At 35.0% G+C, this 12,557-nt stretch overlaps 1 protein-coding gene across 2 annotated transcripts in view; it reads left to right on the forward strand.

Moving 5' to 3' along the window:
• LOC129001094 (fatty acyl-CoA reductase wat-like) overlaps positions 1–12,129 on the forward strand; it is a 29,322-nt gene extending 17,193 nt beyond the window's left edge. For both annotated transcript variants that reach the window (XM_054428265.1, XM_054428264.1), the window contains exons 4-11: positions 1,618–1,866; positions 2,820–2,965; positions 3,701–3,810; positions 8,459–8,651; positions 9,249–9,488; positions 10,176–10,296; positions 10,458–10,594; positions 11,543–12,129. In XM_054428265.1, the coding sequence (XP_054284240.1) occupies positions 1,618–1,866; positions 2,820–2,965; positions 3,701–3,810; positions 8,459–8,651; positions 9,249–9,488; positions 10,176–10,296; positions 10,458–10,594; positions 11,543–11,633 (1,287 nt within the window). In that variant the 3' untranslated portion in view covers positions 11,634–12,129. The remainder of the gene's footprint in view (positions 1–1,617; positions 1,867–2,819; positions 2,966–3,700; positions 3,811–8,458; positions 8,652–9,248; positions 9,489–10,175; positions 10,297–10,457; positions 10,595–11,542) is intronic.
• The last annotated feature ends 428 nt before the right edge of the window (positions 12,130–12,557 follow it).

Below are 12,557 nucleotides of genomic sequence, written 5' to 3' on the forward strand. Positions count from 1 at the left end.
CAGAACCAATAAACGTTGGCTCAATAAGAACTCAGGGTTTTATTACACAGAAAACAAAATATTGTTTTTATTGAAATTTTAGAAATGGATTTTGCTATGACCTAGACGATCTATCCAAAAACAAGCAATCAATAGCCAAACATCAACACATTTACAATAGATGAATGACGAGAAAATCTTGTAGTTGAGAACAGTAGGGGCCTTTTCTCCAAACCCCCATCCACTAAAATACATACCGTTTGCCCTCTCTGGAAATATTTCCTGCGAGCATCATTGCTGCAGGTATCGAAGCAACAGTAGACAATGGATTTCTTACACAAGCTATTTCCCTAGTGGGTAGGAATTCTATTCAAAACCAGAATCTTGTATTCAAATATTCAGATTCTCACTTCTATGGTCACCTTGACCATGACCTATGCACTCTACTCCTCTAGCTATGTTTTATTTGCTTCTTTCTTGTCATGTTTTACACTTGTAAAAAATAAAATTCTTCCTCGTTTAACACATTTAAAAATATACTATTTTGGTTGGGTGTAGTGATAAATAGTTTTCTTCTATCATAAAACTAAATGTGAATGATTATTTGAGAGTAGAATTGCTTATTGGAAAAGACGTTACCCAAGCCAAAATAATTCGGCCACAATTTGTAGAAGTCAGAAAATGAAAAAAAATACAACACCAGAATCCAGATAAGAATATATCTAACCCTAGCTCCTTACTATCACCAAGAAGGTAAAAATACAATGTTTAAAAGCTTACGCTCTAGGATATTACAAATTTACTAATAATGAGGAATTTTTGTTTTATTTTAATGAGAGCTTAAATAACCATAATTATCTGGGTATTTGTCGGTATTTCTTAAAAATTATATGGAAATAATAATCAGTTATTTAATATATTGTGTGACAACAATACACTAACAAGGCAATAGTAGTGAGTACTACTGTTATTCCGCAGTACTATCCTCGATATTTAGACCAATTTGTAAATTACAAGGCGAAAATGTGGTTCAGATTCCACTATAAACTGTAGGTGCCAGTTGTCATTGGCTGTATGAGCTATTAATTAAAAGTCCTGTCTAAGGAACATATCGACCATAGTCAGTAACAAGACTACCAAGATCGCGCCACTTATCTCCATTCATACTTGGCTTAAAATACCTACCTTCGTATTGTTGCCATTTCAGACGAAAGTTATTAAGTATAATTTAAATTTAAATTATTTAATTTAAGTATTATTTAAGTATAAAGTACATAATAATAATTCTTTATTGCCTTGACAATATGCATTGTATCGACATTACAATTAATTTATTCTAATTTTTAGATTTAATTTAACCTCTTTATAATTTCATGTTTTAAAATTTTGTTACATTTTTCCATGGAAGTCTTAATGGAATAGATTTGTAATGCATGTACTGTATAACAAAATTATTCCAAACTAAATCCCACTCATATGTTGTTATTCACATATGTTAGAATAAGTTTAAGCTTTCCCACCTCATTATAGATATGCGTTGACATTCTCTACTGTATTTTAAACTTGCTACTCTTCAAGTTTCCTTCCAACGGGATTTTTTCAGTTGCTAGTTTTCTATTACCTTTTCCACTGTTGCAGGTGTACAGGAGGCTGAAGACAGAGGTCCCCTGGTACCGCAGCAAAGTTTCCGCGTTGGAAGGTGACGTTTCATTGTTAGGACTAGGATTGAGCCCTAGAGATCGTCAGTTGGTTATCGACTCAGTGAACGTAGTGATTCACGGAGCAGCCACAGTTCGGTTCAACGAGCCGATCAAGACGGCTACCACCATCAATGTTCAGGGAACCCGGGAAATCTTGGCTCTGGCCAGGGAGATCAAGAATCTCAAGGTAGGTCCACGACTATAAGCTCCTATGCGACAGTGGAAACATAAGACAGATTATATTCTGTGACCATAGATCATGCTCAGATTAATTTGAAAAAAATAAATTAGTTTTGGATTGTGGTCATATGAAAACTTTAAATTTAATCACAACAGGTACCTTATGGATAATTAGCCTAATTAGAGCGATAAGAATGCGGCAACTAAAATATGATATATGAGTTTAATATGGTGGGTGGGGGTATGGGAGGTGTGAGAAAAATTGAGGATTCTAAGGAGAGCGTTGAGCAAAACAGGTTAAGAATCTCTACTCTAAATGGTTTCTTTTACAATTTCACAATTATTTATGTATTTTAAAAACATATAGAGGGACTAGGAGATGAAAGATATAAAGATAAAAACTCAAAATGTAATCAGTCTACATATAATAACTACCATTGTTTAGGATTCCACTCGAGACTCTCTCAATGAACTGGTTAGGTACTTTGACTAAAGTATTTGATTGAGTTGTGGATTGTACAGGTATTTCTTCTTGTTATCTGAAGATAGTAAATCAATATAGATTAAAGTAATATTGTACTTATCAATGAAACATTTATGATTTTCATTTATTCATTGTATACTCAGCTACTTGTGTCAAATCCAAATAATAGAGTGACATAATTATAAACTAAGCATCCCACACTCCTATATTAAAAAGCTGTAAGATAACTACACAAGATTTACCTAACCTACATACAACTTTCATTCACAATTAATTGAGGTATGCTTTATTTGTATACCTGTACTAAATAGTTCTATCATTATAAACTAGCTGTTCGCATTTATTAAACAAAAGACATAGTACAAGAGAGTAACTATCGATCAACAAATTCATAACGTTTTCCAAAGGTATCACCTCATAATTTGTGTATATCTCATATTTGAGGTCTATTAACACGCTGCTATATTACATTCCAGTCGATGGTGCACGTATCCACAGCGTTTGCGAATTGTAACCACCTCCACATTGAGGAGAGGTTCTACGACATGCCGACGTCCTACGAGGACCTCAGTCAGCTGCTGAAGACCAAGGATGAGGCGGAGTTGGAGGCGCTCACACCCAGGTACAGCTTCGCTAAACATACCAAGTATGTAACATAGATCACAAGGACCTACGTGTTGAGGATTTTTGTGAAAATAGTAGATCTATCTATATTATATACAGAGAGCCACGATCAGATTCTCTGTAGGTAATCAGGATGGGAAAGAGTCTAATGGCACAAAAACACAAGACTTAACTCTGTACACACAAATTAGAATAGTTCACTGTCACGTCATTTTCAAACAAGGTAGGTTTGAGTTGAAGAGAGAGTTGAACTCAAGAGGGTCTCTATCTCCGACTCTAACCTTCTTTGGCCTAAAATCCTGTCAGTGACAGTGAAATTATTCTATTCTTTGTGGATTGTGTAAACTGTTGTGATTCTTGCACCAATGTGAACTCTTTCCCAGTCCCTGATTTTTGTTTGTATAGTATATAAAAGAAGTTATAACTTAGTTTAGAAGAAGAAATTTTTTACTTATGTTGAAGGTGGCAAAATAACAAGACACAGAAAATATCGAAATTCTCACTACATACTCTGGACAGAAATGTAGAATTTAGGGTGTTCATTTTTCTCCTCCTGCTTAGAAAAAAATAATGTTCTCGTGATGTAATTATGATATATGAAAAAATTTGACTATTATAGATAGAGTCCTAGCAAAAATTATTGTCTTAAGGTTAAAACTCTCTACTGGGTGCAGTAGGAATTTACTAATCCCCCCTTAAGTTTACACAATAGCTATATGACATATTTTTCCAGTTTACTGGCAGACTGGCCGAACACTTACACATTCACAAAAGCTATGGCTGAACAAGTCGTAAATAAAGAGGGGAGAGGACTTCCCATCACTGTCTTCAGACCTGCAGTTGGTAAATCTATATACTTAATACGCTAGGCATATTTTTGTCATAATTGTTTAAATAACTTCTTGATTAGCATCGTACGTGATATTAAATTACCTGAAAAATACAGAAATATATTACGTCTAATAACACTTGCAATAATATATAAGTGGTTGATCACCACTTACCAACTTTTACATGTATTTACCGTCTTGTAAGTCAACAGTATAAGTGTAAATATATTATTGCAAGTGTTATATTAGACGTAATATATTTCTGTATTTTTCAGATAATTGTTTAGGAGCGGTGGTGCTACTGATCACCAAGTCCAAGGTGTTGTTAGAAAGGTTAGCATGTAGTTTTGCCATCAAACAAGAAAACTTTGGATTTCCATTAGGGCTCTGCCCCAGTGGCCTTCAAAGTTCCCATGTTATTCTTAAGGAGAAAATGTTTGTTTACATTTGAACAGATAAATACATTGAAATTGAAACTAATATTTGAAACAGGTGATTATACTAAAACTAGCTGTGTGCCCGTTCTACGCACGGGGATCTTATCGTAGCCAGTTGAAACCTTCTTATATTAAGAACAGCAGTTGATTTGAATATTTTCAGATATGCTGGCAAAACAATTATAGATAAACCTTCGCAAATACAGTATCTGACAGTTTCAAGCACAAGGTAGAACAAATGCTTCGCAATTAAATGTCACCCGGATCATGTTGGTCCATATGTTAAACCCAATGATTAAACTAAAAACATGCTTTATAGATCTATTAGGCATAGCCCTAAGGTAGGCCTGAAAGTTTCTTTCCAAAATGGTTAAAAGTATATAAGGTACTACATTAACCTCACAATTTAACACTTTATTCGGGTTGGCATTTTTCATTATCAAGAACATTAATGCGTTACCAACAGACATACACACACAAATGCAGAACTTAATTAGGGAATTTGCTACGCTTTAAGCATAACAAAGTACATATAAAATTAGTATTTGAAATCTTTGTTAATGTCATCAAATTTTATCATAACAATTTATATTTGCTTGGACCGAAGATGACCCGTAATGCTGTCGAAATGACGGCTTACTTTATGAAATGAAGTAGGTCTACTATAGACAATTTAGATTGGTAATTTATAATAAAAATTACCAAAATAGGCCACGAACTATTGATGCATAAACAACGTTAAGCGTTTAAAAAATTCATGATGGTTTACTTAGTTTTACTTAAATGCGTTAGCCTATCGTTTTCTTAGCATAAACTAACATTTTGGAATCCAGACAGAAAAAGCAAAACTTATACAGTTAAATTGAATACGCCTGTAATAAATAAGGTGCAACACCAACGATAACTAATTTGTAAATTACAATAAATGTTGTAGTACGTAAAAATTATTCTTGCTGCTACCAACAGTTCTAAGGGAAATCAGTACCAAAAACCAACGTTTACAGTTAAGAACTGTAGTACATCCGCTCAACTGTATGCGTTAATCAAGTCCCGAGGATATTGATCTCTTGGTTTTGGATTTTCTCGTAAAAGGTTATTGGCAGTCAAAGTTATTTACCATTAATTGCTTTATTTATAAACAACTTTTAATGTAAACTTATCGGTGTCAGTTTGAAAAAAAACAACTTTATACAAACAACTGTTTTGTTATTTAACAGATTACGTATTCTCTAAACAATGATTGGTATAGGCTATCCATTAACATTAGAAGGGAATGTGATAAAAATCACAACGTTGAGTTTTTGGACGTTTGTAATTTTATTTCTTAAGTAGGTAGGCCGTGTATCTTAGGAAAAAGTACCGGCATCAAGGATCGTCGTCAAAAAGGTTGTTATGAATAATTGGCTAGGCGTACGTACCCAAGAGATGGACTATTTGCCTATTGGCTGTATGGTCCAGCGATTGCATCACACGGTGAGTAGAAACTATTGACCATATATATATATAGTCAATGGTAGGAACAGAAAGTGACACATTGGAAAATCGAGTTTAGCATCATCCGTAAACCTCTGTTACAATCACCTACTGCAGTTGTGATTTTTTTACTTTTCACTTTACACAACCGCCATTGAAGCGCCGTCACTGAGTGGAAATCTTGTTTCTAAGCTATTGGTGACGATCATTATTAAATTTAAGTTTCCCACCCGTATACAACACTGATTCAAGGTCTTCTTTCTTGTTATCAAAACTCAAGAACAATTTCATACACTAAATAATTTCTGGTTCCTGACCTGGATGATACCTAGTTAATTAATTTAATTTACGGTTACACTATTACACTATATTATTGAACTTGCGATTAATTAAATCCGTTATGTAAGAAAAACGTTTTTAATCTCACTTCGTTGAGATTCGCTGCTCAAAACGTGATCGAAAATGGTTGCGGTATTTGTAAACAACATTTGTAAACATATCAGTGATAGCTAGAAAAAAATAATCTTGATCCGAACAGCTGTTCGTTATTTCATAGATGATTATGTGATAAAAATTGGACGAAAACTTTAAAAAATCGCACAAAACTGCATTTTTGAATGTCCGTAATTTTATTTACAAAGTAGTGAGACTATATTTTAATGGCTAAAGACACTCTCGCCAATCCAGTAAATACATTAAAACGACTTGGATCTTAATAGGTACTCTCGTTTTCCTGGAGAAGATTGCGTAAAATGCCATCTTGAGTGTTGCAGACAGACAGACAGACAGACAGACAGACAGACAGAAATTTAGATGAGACTTGTTTCGGCTTCTTTAATGTATAAAACGTAAAAATAACCTAAAAATTTATGATTCTGAGCAATGTACAGACAAAACTCTAATTTTATTTATATAGATTGGAGACTTTTGCTATAAGGATCTCTTATATTAATACGTGAAGGCTGTTTTTGTGAACAAAACTTCTCCGTTATTTCTGGACTGATTTTAACGTTTAACTGTCAAATAGTTTAGTTTTGCATACAGGTTTTAGAATTAAAAAACTCATACCCTTAAGGGCACAAGACTCTCTCAAAGAACACATTTCCCCATAAGAATTACATTGAAAACAAATTTAAATACAAATCAGCTGTATATAAAAAGAAAGTCACCAGCTTTTTGGGAGTAAATATTGATGTTTGTAATATTTAGGAGGTTATAGATAAATCTAAACAGTCAATCAGTTTTGTTGGAAGAACAGAACATTTCTTGAGTTTAAAGGAGAAATATTGGAAACAGGAGGAGGAGACAATTAATAGGAAATCTTATACCTATGAGAAGAGTAAAGGAGAGACCTGGTCTCACAGTAAGGAATCCAGGTACTCAATCACTTGAGGAGATGAATCATTTTTGCCAGTATCAAGCACGGAAGAGCCCAAACGTCAACGGCCACAGCATATTTGTACAGCCCAGTTGTAGTGCAGTAGGAGGGAAAGGAGAGCAGAAGGGGCCGACGAATATAATTTGCTCTAGACACAACTCAAAGTGTAACATTGAATCTATCCTCTGTTTCTTACTTATCTGTGTTTTTACACAATCAGCTATATTACATTCTTATTTCCCTTAGGCGGTTGAGGGGAAGTTCTCCTACTACTTTTTTTTGCTTCTGTTGCTGCTATTGACTTTTTAGCAAACCTCAGCTGTTGAGCTATCGTTTTAAAGATCAAGTGGAGGGAACGATTTCTTCCCCTAAAACCGCCCAAATTTTGTGAACGAAGTATAGTAACTTATTATACTTTAAAGTTACTACTTTTCTGCAAAGGGAAAGGAGCAAAAACAGTGTTCAGTAAAATATATAAGGTACAGATCAAATGAACAAGGCAAGTCACATTCAAAACTTGATTAAATCATTCAATCATTCCATTTGTATTAAGACAAAATGGATAAATCATGTGCTGAACTGAATGACTTAATAGCTATTTACCTTACAAGTGTAGTAAGAGCGTTTTTACATCACGCAGGTGAAGGTTGTGCAACGAGTGGAAGCGAGTTGCATAATTTACCTAAGTGATGTAAACACGCTCTTGCGTAACGTGTAACGTACAAGATTTTACCTGACCCGACAATATACAGGAGGTTACGAACAATATTAATCATGATCCATTTCACTCATCTTCTAACAGTAACGTTCATTTACAAACAAAAGCTAGGTAAGGAAAATTCTTCAAAACATAACAATAAAATTCAAGAGCACAGCTGATTTCTAGAGTTGAACGTCGTTGGCTCCATAGAGGTATATTTTTTAAGTTAATCGCTCAATGTTATTTAAATGGGTTTCATTACATCACCGAGTGAGTTTTTGATACTTTACATCACTCGAGAAGTAAGGAAGTTGTATACATCACACTTGGGATAGGGAAGTTTAACATGGCGGGTTAGGTAAACTGTGTTTACACAACGCCTTCAGTTGACAGGCAGGTTAGCACTTGCCTCAGGTATTTTTAAATACTGTACATTAACTGAGGCAGGTACCCAACCTGCCAACTGGCTTCTTGTAAATGTGGCTTATAGAAATATCATCTTACACATGTGCAAATTATACACTTCAAATTAAATGTTTGGTTAATGATGTAACATAAGGGTCTAGTTTTTCACTAAACCTTTCAAGGGCTTCACTAAAACTCCTAAATCCTTTGCTAGAGTTTCAAAAAGCTGATCGCACAATGAGCTGACTAAAATTGGTCTTGATTACAGTTATATCATCGTACAAGGAGCCTGTCCGAGGCTGGATAGACAACGTGTACGGCCCGACAGGTCTAATGGTTGGTCTAGGGACCGGAGTGATACACACCTACTTCGGAGACGAGACGCACGTGACGGACATTGTACCTGTGGATCTGGTCACCAACGCTCTCCTTGCATCTGCCTGGCGAGCTGGAACTAGAATGTAAGTCTGTCCTGCTTCTACTGATTGATAAAGGCTTTCACAGGAAATTAAGATATAGAGGATACATTCAATGGTACATACAATTAAGTGGTCTAGCACCATAGTCGCTGGTGTCTAGGACAATTCTATTCGTTGTCCCATACCGCTCTCCTTTCCCCCTCTTTCTTTAGTAGGTGTAGCCAGGTGTTTTTTATATAGTGTTAGTAGAGCTAGTGAAAGACAGTGTCTAAGGTTCACGACTCCATTCATATCACTTAGGTCTTGTATAATGACATGATGACGATACTAAAAGTAGATGTGCTGTTTTTCTATGCAAATAGAGCAATTGTTGACTTTGAACGGTGCAAGTAAACTTCTCAATCCATCTTAAAATGTAGAGCCTGCTTTATGTACCATGTTTCTTGTTCATTATGTTTAAGTAAAATGTGTACTGTATGTTTCTCTCTTAACATCCTTAATAGTGGTGAGCTCATAAATCATCCCCACCCAACAATATGGTGCATGCAAAAATACTTAGAAACACTTTTCGTAATATTTTTTTTATTAGAATGTGTTTATTTGCTAGTATGGGAACTTAACTAAGACTTTTTATTACAGAGAAGGGGACATTCCGATATACAACTACGTCAGTTCTAGCCAAAACCCCATATCCTGGAAAACGTTTCACGTCTTAGCCCACAAGTACGGACCCAACTGGCCGACAGTTCATGCCATCTGGTACTACTTCTTTATGAGCTTTGAGAACCCTTATGCCTTCATGATCGCCAACTTCCTCTTCCACACGTGCTTCGGCTATATCATGGACGGACTGGCAATAATTACGGGTCGTAAACCTATGTGAGTGTAATTATTCATTCTTTACTTTATTAACTCACTGCAGAACTTATTTTCTATATCTTAAAAAGTTTTCTGGTAAAAGGTTAAGAAAATGCTGTATATTTGTGTTACTTACAATTTGAAAAAATAACTATTCTTTGAATATAACTTTTTAAATGAGGATAAATTACCCAGATTTTTGTGATGCTAGATTTTTCTTTTGTTTTTGATAACCACTATTGTACCAATAGGATTACAAAAGAATTACTCTAAAATATAAGTTTAGTCGGCTTTTAGTGTAGCAAGTTTCTTTTACTAGAAGTATTATAAAAGAACCAGAGCACTTCACGGTATAAATTGCAGCCCCACATGGCCCCGCACCTCGGGCCTCGGGGCCGAGTTTTTGGTGGAAAATCCAAATAAATTGTAAAAAAATTTATTATGTCAATTATGAAAAAAGGGGGAGTATGCATACTGATATTCGAGGAGATTTTTGTTAGTCAGTATTGTTCTTCAATACTATTTTTTTTTTTTTTAGTAAGGAGCCCCGCTCTGATTGTTTGCACTGGGCCCTGCACTACCAAAGCCGGCTCTGAAAGGAACCCATTTAGTTTCCTTATTTTATTTAGAGTTAAGAATGTATTAATCTTGACATATTTTTTCCTTTTTTAATAGGGATTTTTAAGCTATTACATGGAATGTTTTCAGGCTGACAAAAATATACAGAAAACTGGACAAATTCGCAGACACTATGACATATTTCGCCAACAGAATTTGGACTTTCAAAAATGACAACACCCAAAAACTATGGCGAACTCTCAGTGAAAAGGTATGCCATTTTTTAATAACAGTTGTAAATGTTTTTGTTAGATTCTAATATCAAAATAAACGGTGTCAAAGATTATTAAGAGATGATATTTATTTAACAAGTTTTCTAACCCTCTCAACTTGTACGTTCAAATTATACATTAATAAATGCTTTGTTCACAGGACAAGGAGTTATTTTTCTTTGACATCGGCAAGATGTCGTGGGAGTACCATGCACAAGCTCTGTGTCTAGGATTGCGAGTGTATCTGCTTAAGGATGACATTGACACTCTTCCAAGGGCAAGGAGGAAGTGGAACAGGTAGAAAAAAGATCTTGGGAACTGATTACTTAGTCAAAACTGTTAAATCAAACAGCTGTTACTGTAATGTCATTGTTCTATTTCTATGATTTGACTATTATTTTTTGTTTACTCTCAGATTTTAAACAGCTTTTGTTACCTCACAGAATGTACATAGCATCAATAGCGATATTCAAAAATTGAAATATCACCCCACACTTGTGGTTTTAAAATTATGGGACTCTGCCGGGATTGCAATTAAGATGCTACATGCCGAGTGTCGTTAATGATAAACTGCGTTCCAGTGTTTGGAAAATACTAAATGAGCCAGTGGCGTAAGTATGTTGAGCAGACCCCACATCCGAGAAATCACCACATCTGTTCTATTTGTTTATCTCACTGAAGTCAGGATAACTGCATATTTCAGGATTCAGATTTTTGTTTAATAGAATAAACAGCATAATACAGAAGAAACCCTCATATCCGGTCCCCTCAACATACGGTTTTTGGGACCGGGCCATTGTCGGAACGGTCAAAATGTCGGATATCAGGAGGAGCATAACCTGCAGTCTCCACGACATTGGTAATCATCTCCTGCGACCGCGGCAACAGTTGTGAGCATAACTTGCAGTCTCTGCGATATCGGTAATCGTCTCCCGCGATGGCGGCAATACCCAATGTCAACAACAGTGGTGATCGTTTGCCACGATTATGGCAATATCCGCAATCGGCCTTTCGGTTAATCAAACACACTCGGCGTTATGACCCCAGACAGGAAACAAGTAGGCAGTCGGACACTAGGTCCTGACCACACATCCTCAAAAATCCATTTTGATCTCATCAAAGAATTATTTTTAAACATAACAGTGTCTTTGTGTGTTTTGTTTAATAACTGTCCCGTAGTGGCATTACATTTTTTCAGTGCAATAAAGGAACCAACCACTAGCTAACTTGTAATAATCTTTCCAGGTTGTATTGGCTCCATCTAGCTGTGACCACTTTCTTGTCCTTGGTCACGCTCAAACTTGTCGTGACCTTCCTGCGGTATCTCCCACTGTGACCAGCTACGTGACATCACGTATTCAACTCTCTGTGATCCGAGATGGAACAGCGTCAAGACTATTTATTTTGTTTCATCTAAGGAAAAGTCATAGACCATTGTATTATTGAAATTCCCTGTCAAAATATTTTATTTAAGTTTCAATGTTACCGTAGTGTTTAGTTAAGATGTGTAATGTACATGAGTAAGTAAAACCGAAATCTAAAATTTTACATTGTGTGGACACTGAGAAGAAAAGCGAACTTTAGCCAAACATCACATTTTTGCGATAAAATATACATTTTTCACTAATAAGCTACCCTTAACCATGTATTATTAACTCTACATACAAAACTATAGTTGGAAATTGCTCACAAGCTATTGCTTTAAGAAAGTGTCTTGCCACTGTATTATTTTCTTAGTATATTTACTTAGGACCACTCTAGATTTTAGTCCTCATTCTATTTACACTTGTGAATTAACTACTTTGAAAAATAAAGTTTTATTACAAGATCAATATTTAAATTAATACAAAACCCTAAACTAAAATAATATGAAGTACATTACGAGTAAAATGCACGACGAACCAAAGGATTAAAATTAATTATTTGCAGTATGAGATTATGTGCCATAAAAAAATTATTTAACAAGAGTATGTTCTTAAAAGCATATTATCATTACCATTACTAATGGAGTCAGCAATCTGAAGGTATAGTCTATTTTATAAGTGAATTTTCCACAGGAGTTTTTCTTGTCCGGACTGTACCCTTAGTTTTAATTAAACTAGATGAATTTCCCTCCGAGACATATGTAACAAGTTGTATTAATTTGGGTATGGTTTTGATTTTTTTATTCATATAACCTCAATTAATCCGTTTTAGAAGTAAAAATGTATACAAACGCAAAACAAATTTAATTGATTATTTAACCTCTTTGATCACTTTT

This window comes from Macrosteles quadrilineatus, unplaced genomic scaffold (genome assembly GCF_028750875.1).
Source record: "Macrosteles quadrilineatus isolate MER2022 unplaced genomic scaffold, UCM_ALF_1.0 Scaffold_8__2_contigs__length_117827958, whole genome shotgun sequence".
Classification (NCBI taxonomy): Eukaryota; Metazoa; Arthropoda; class Insecta; order Hemiptera; family Cicadellidae; genus Macrosteles; species Macrosteles quadrilineatus.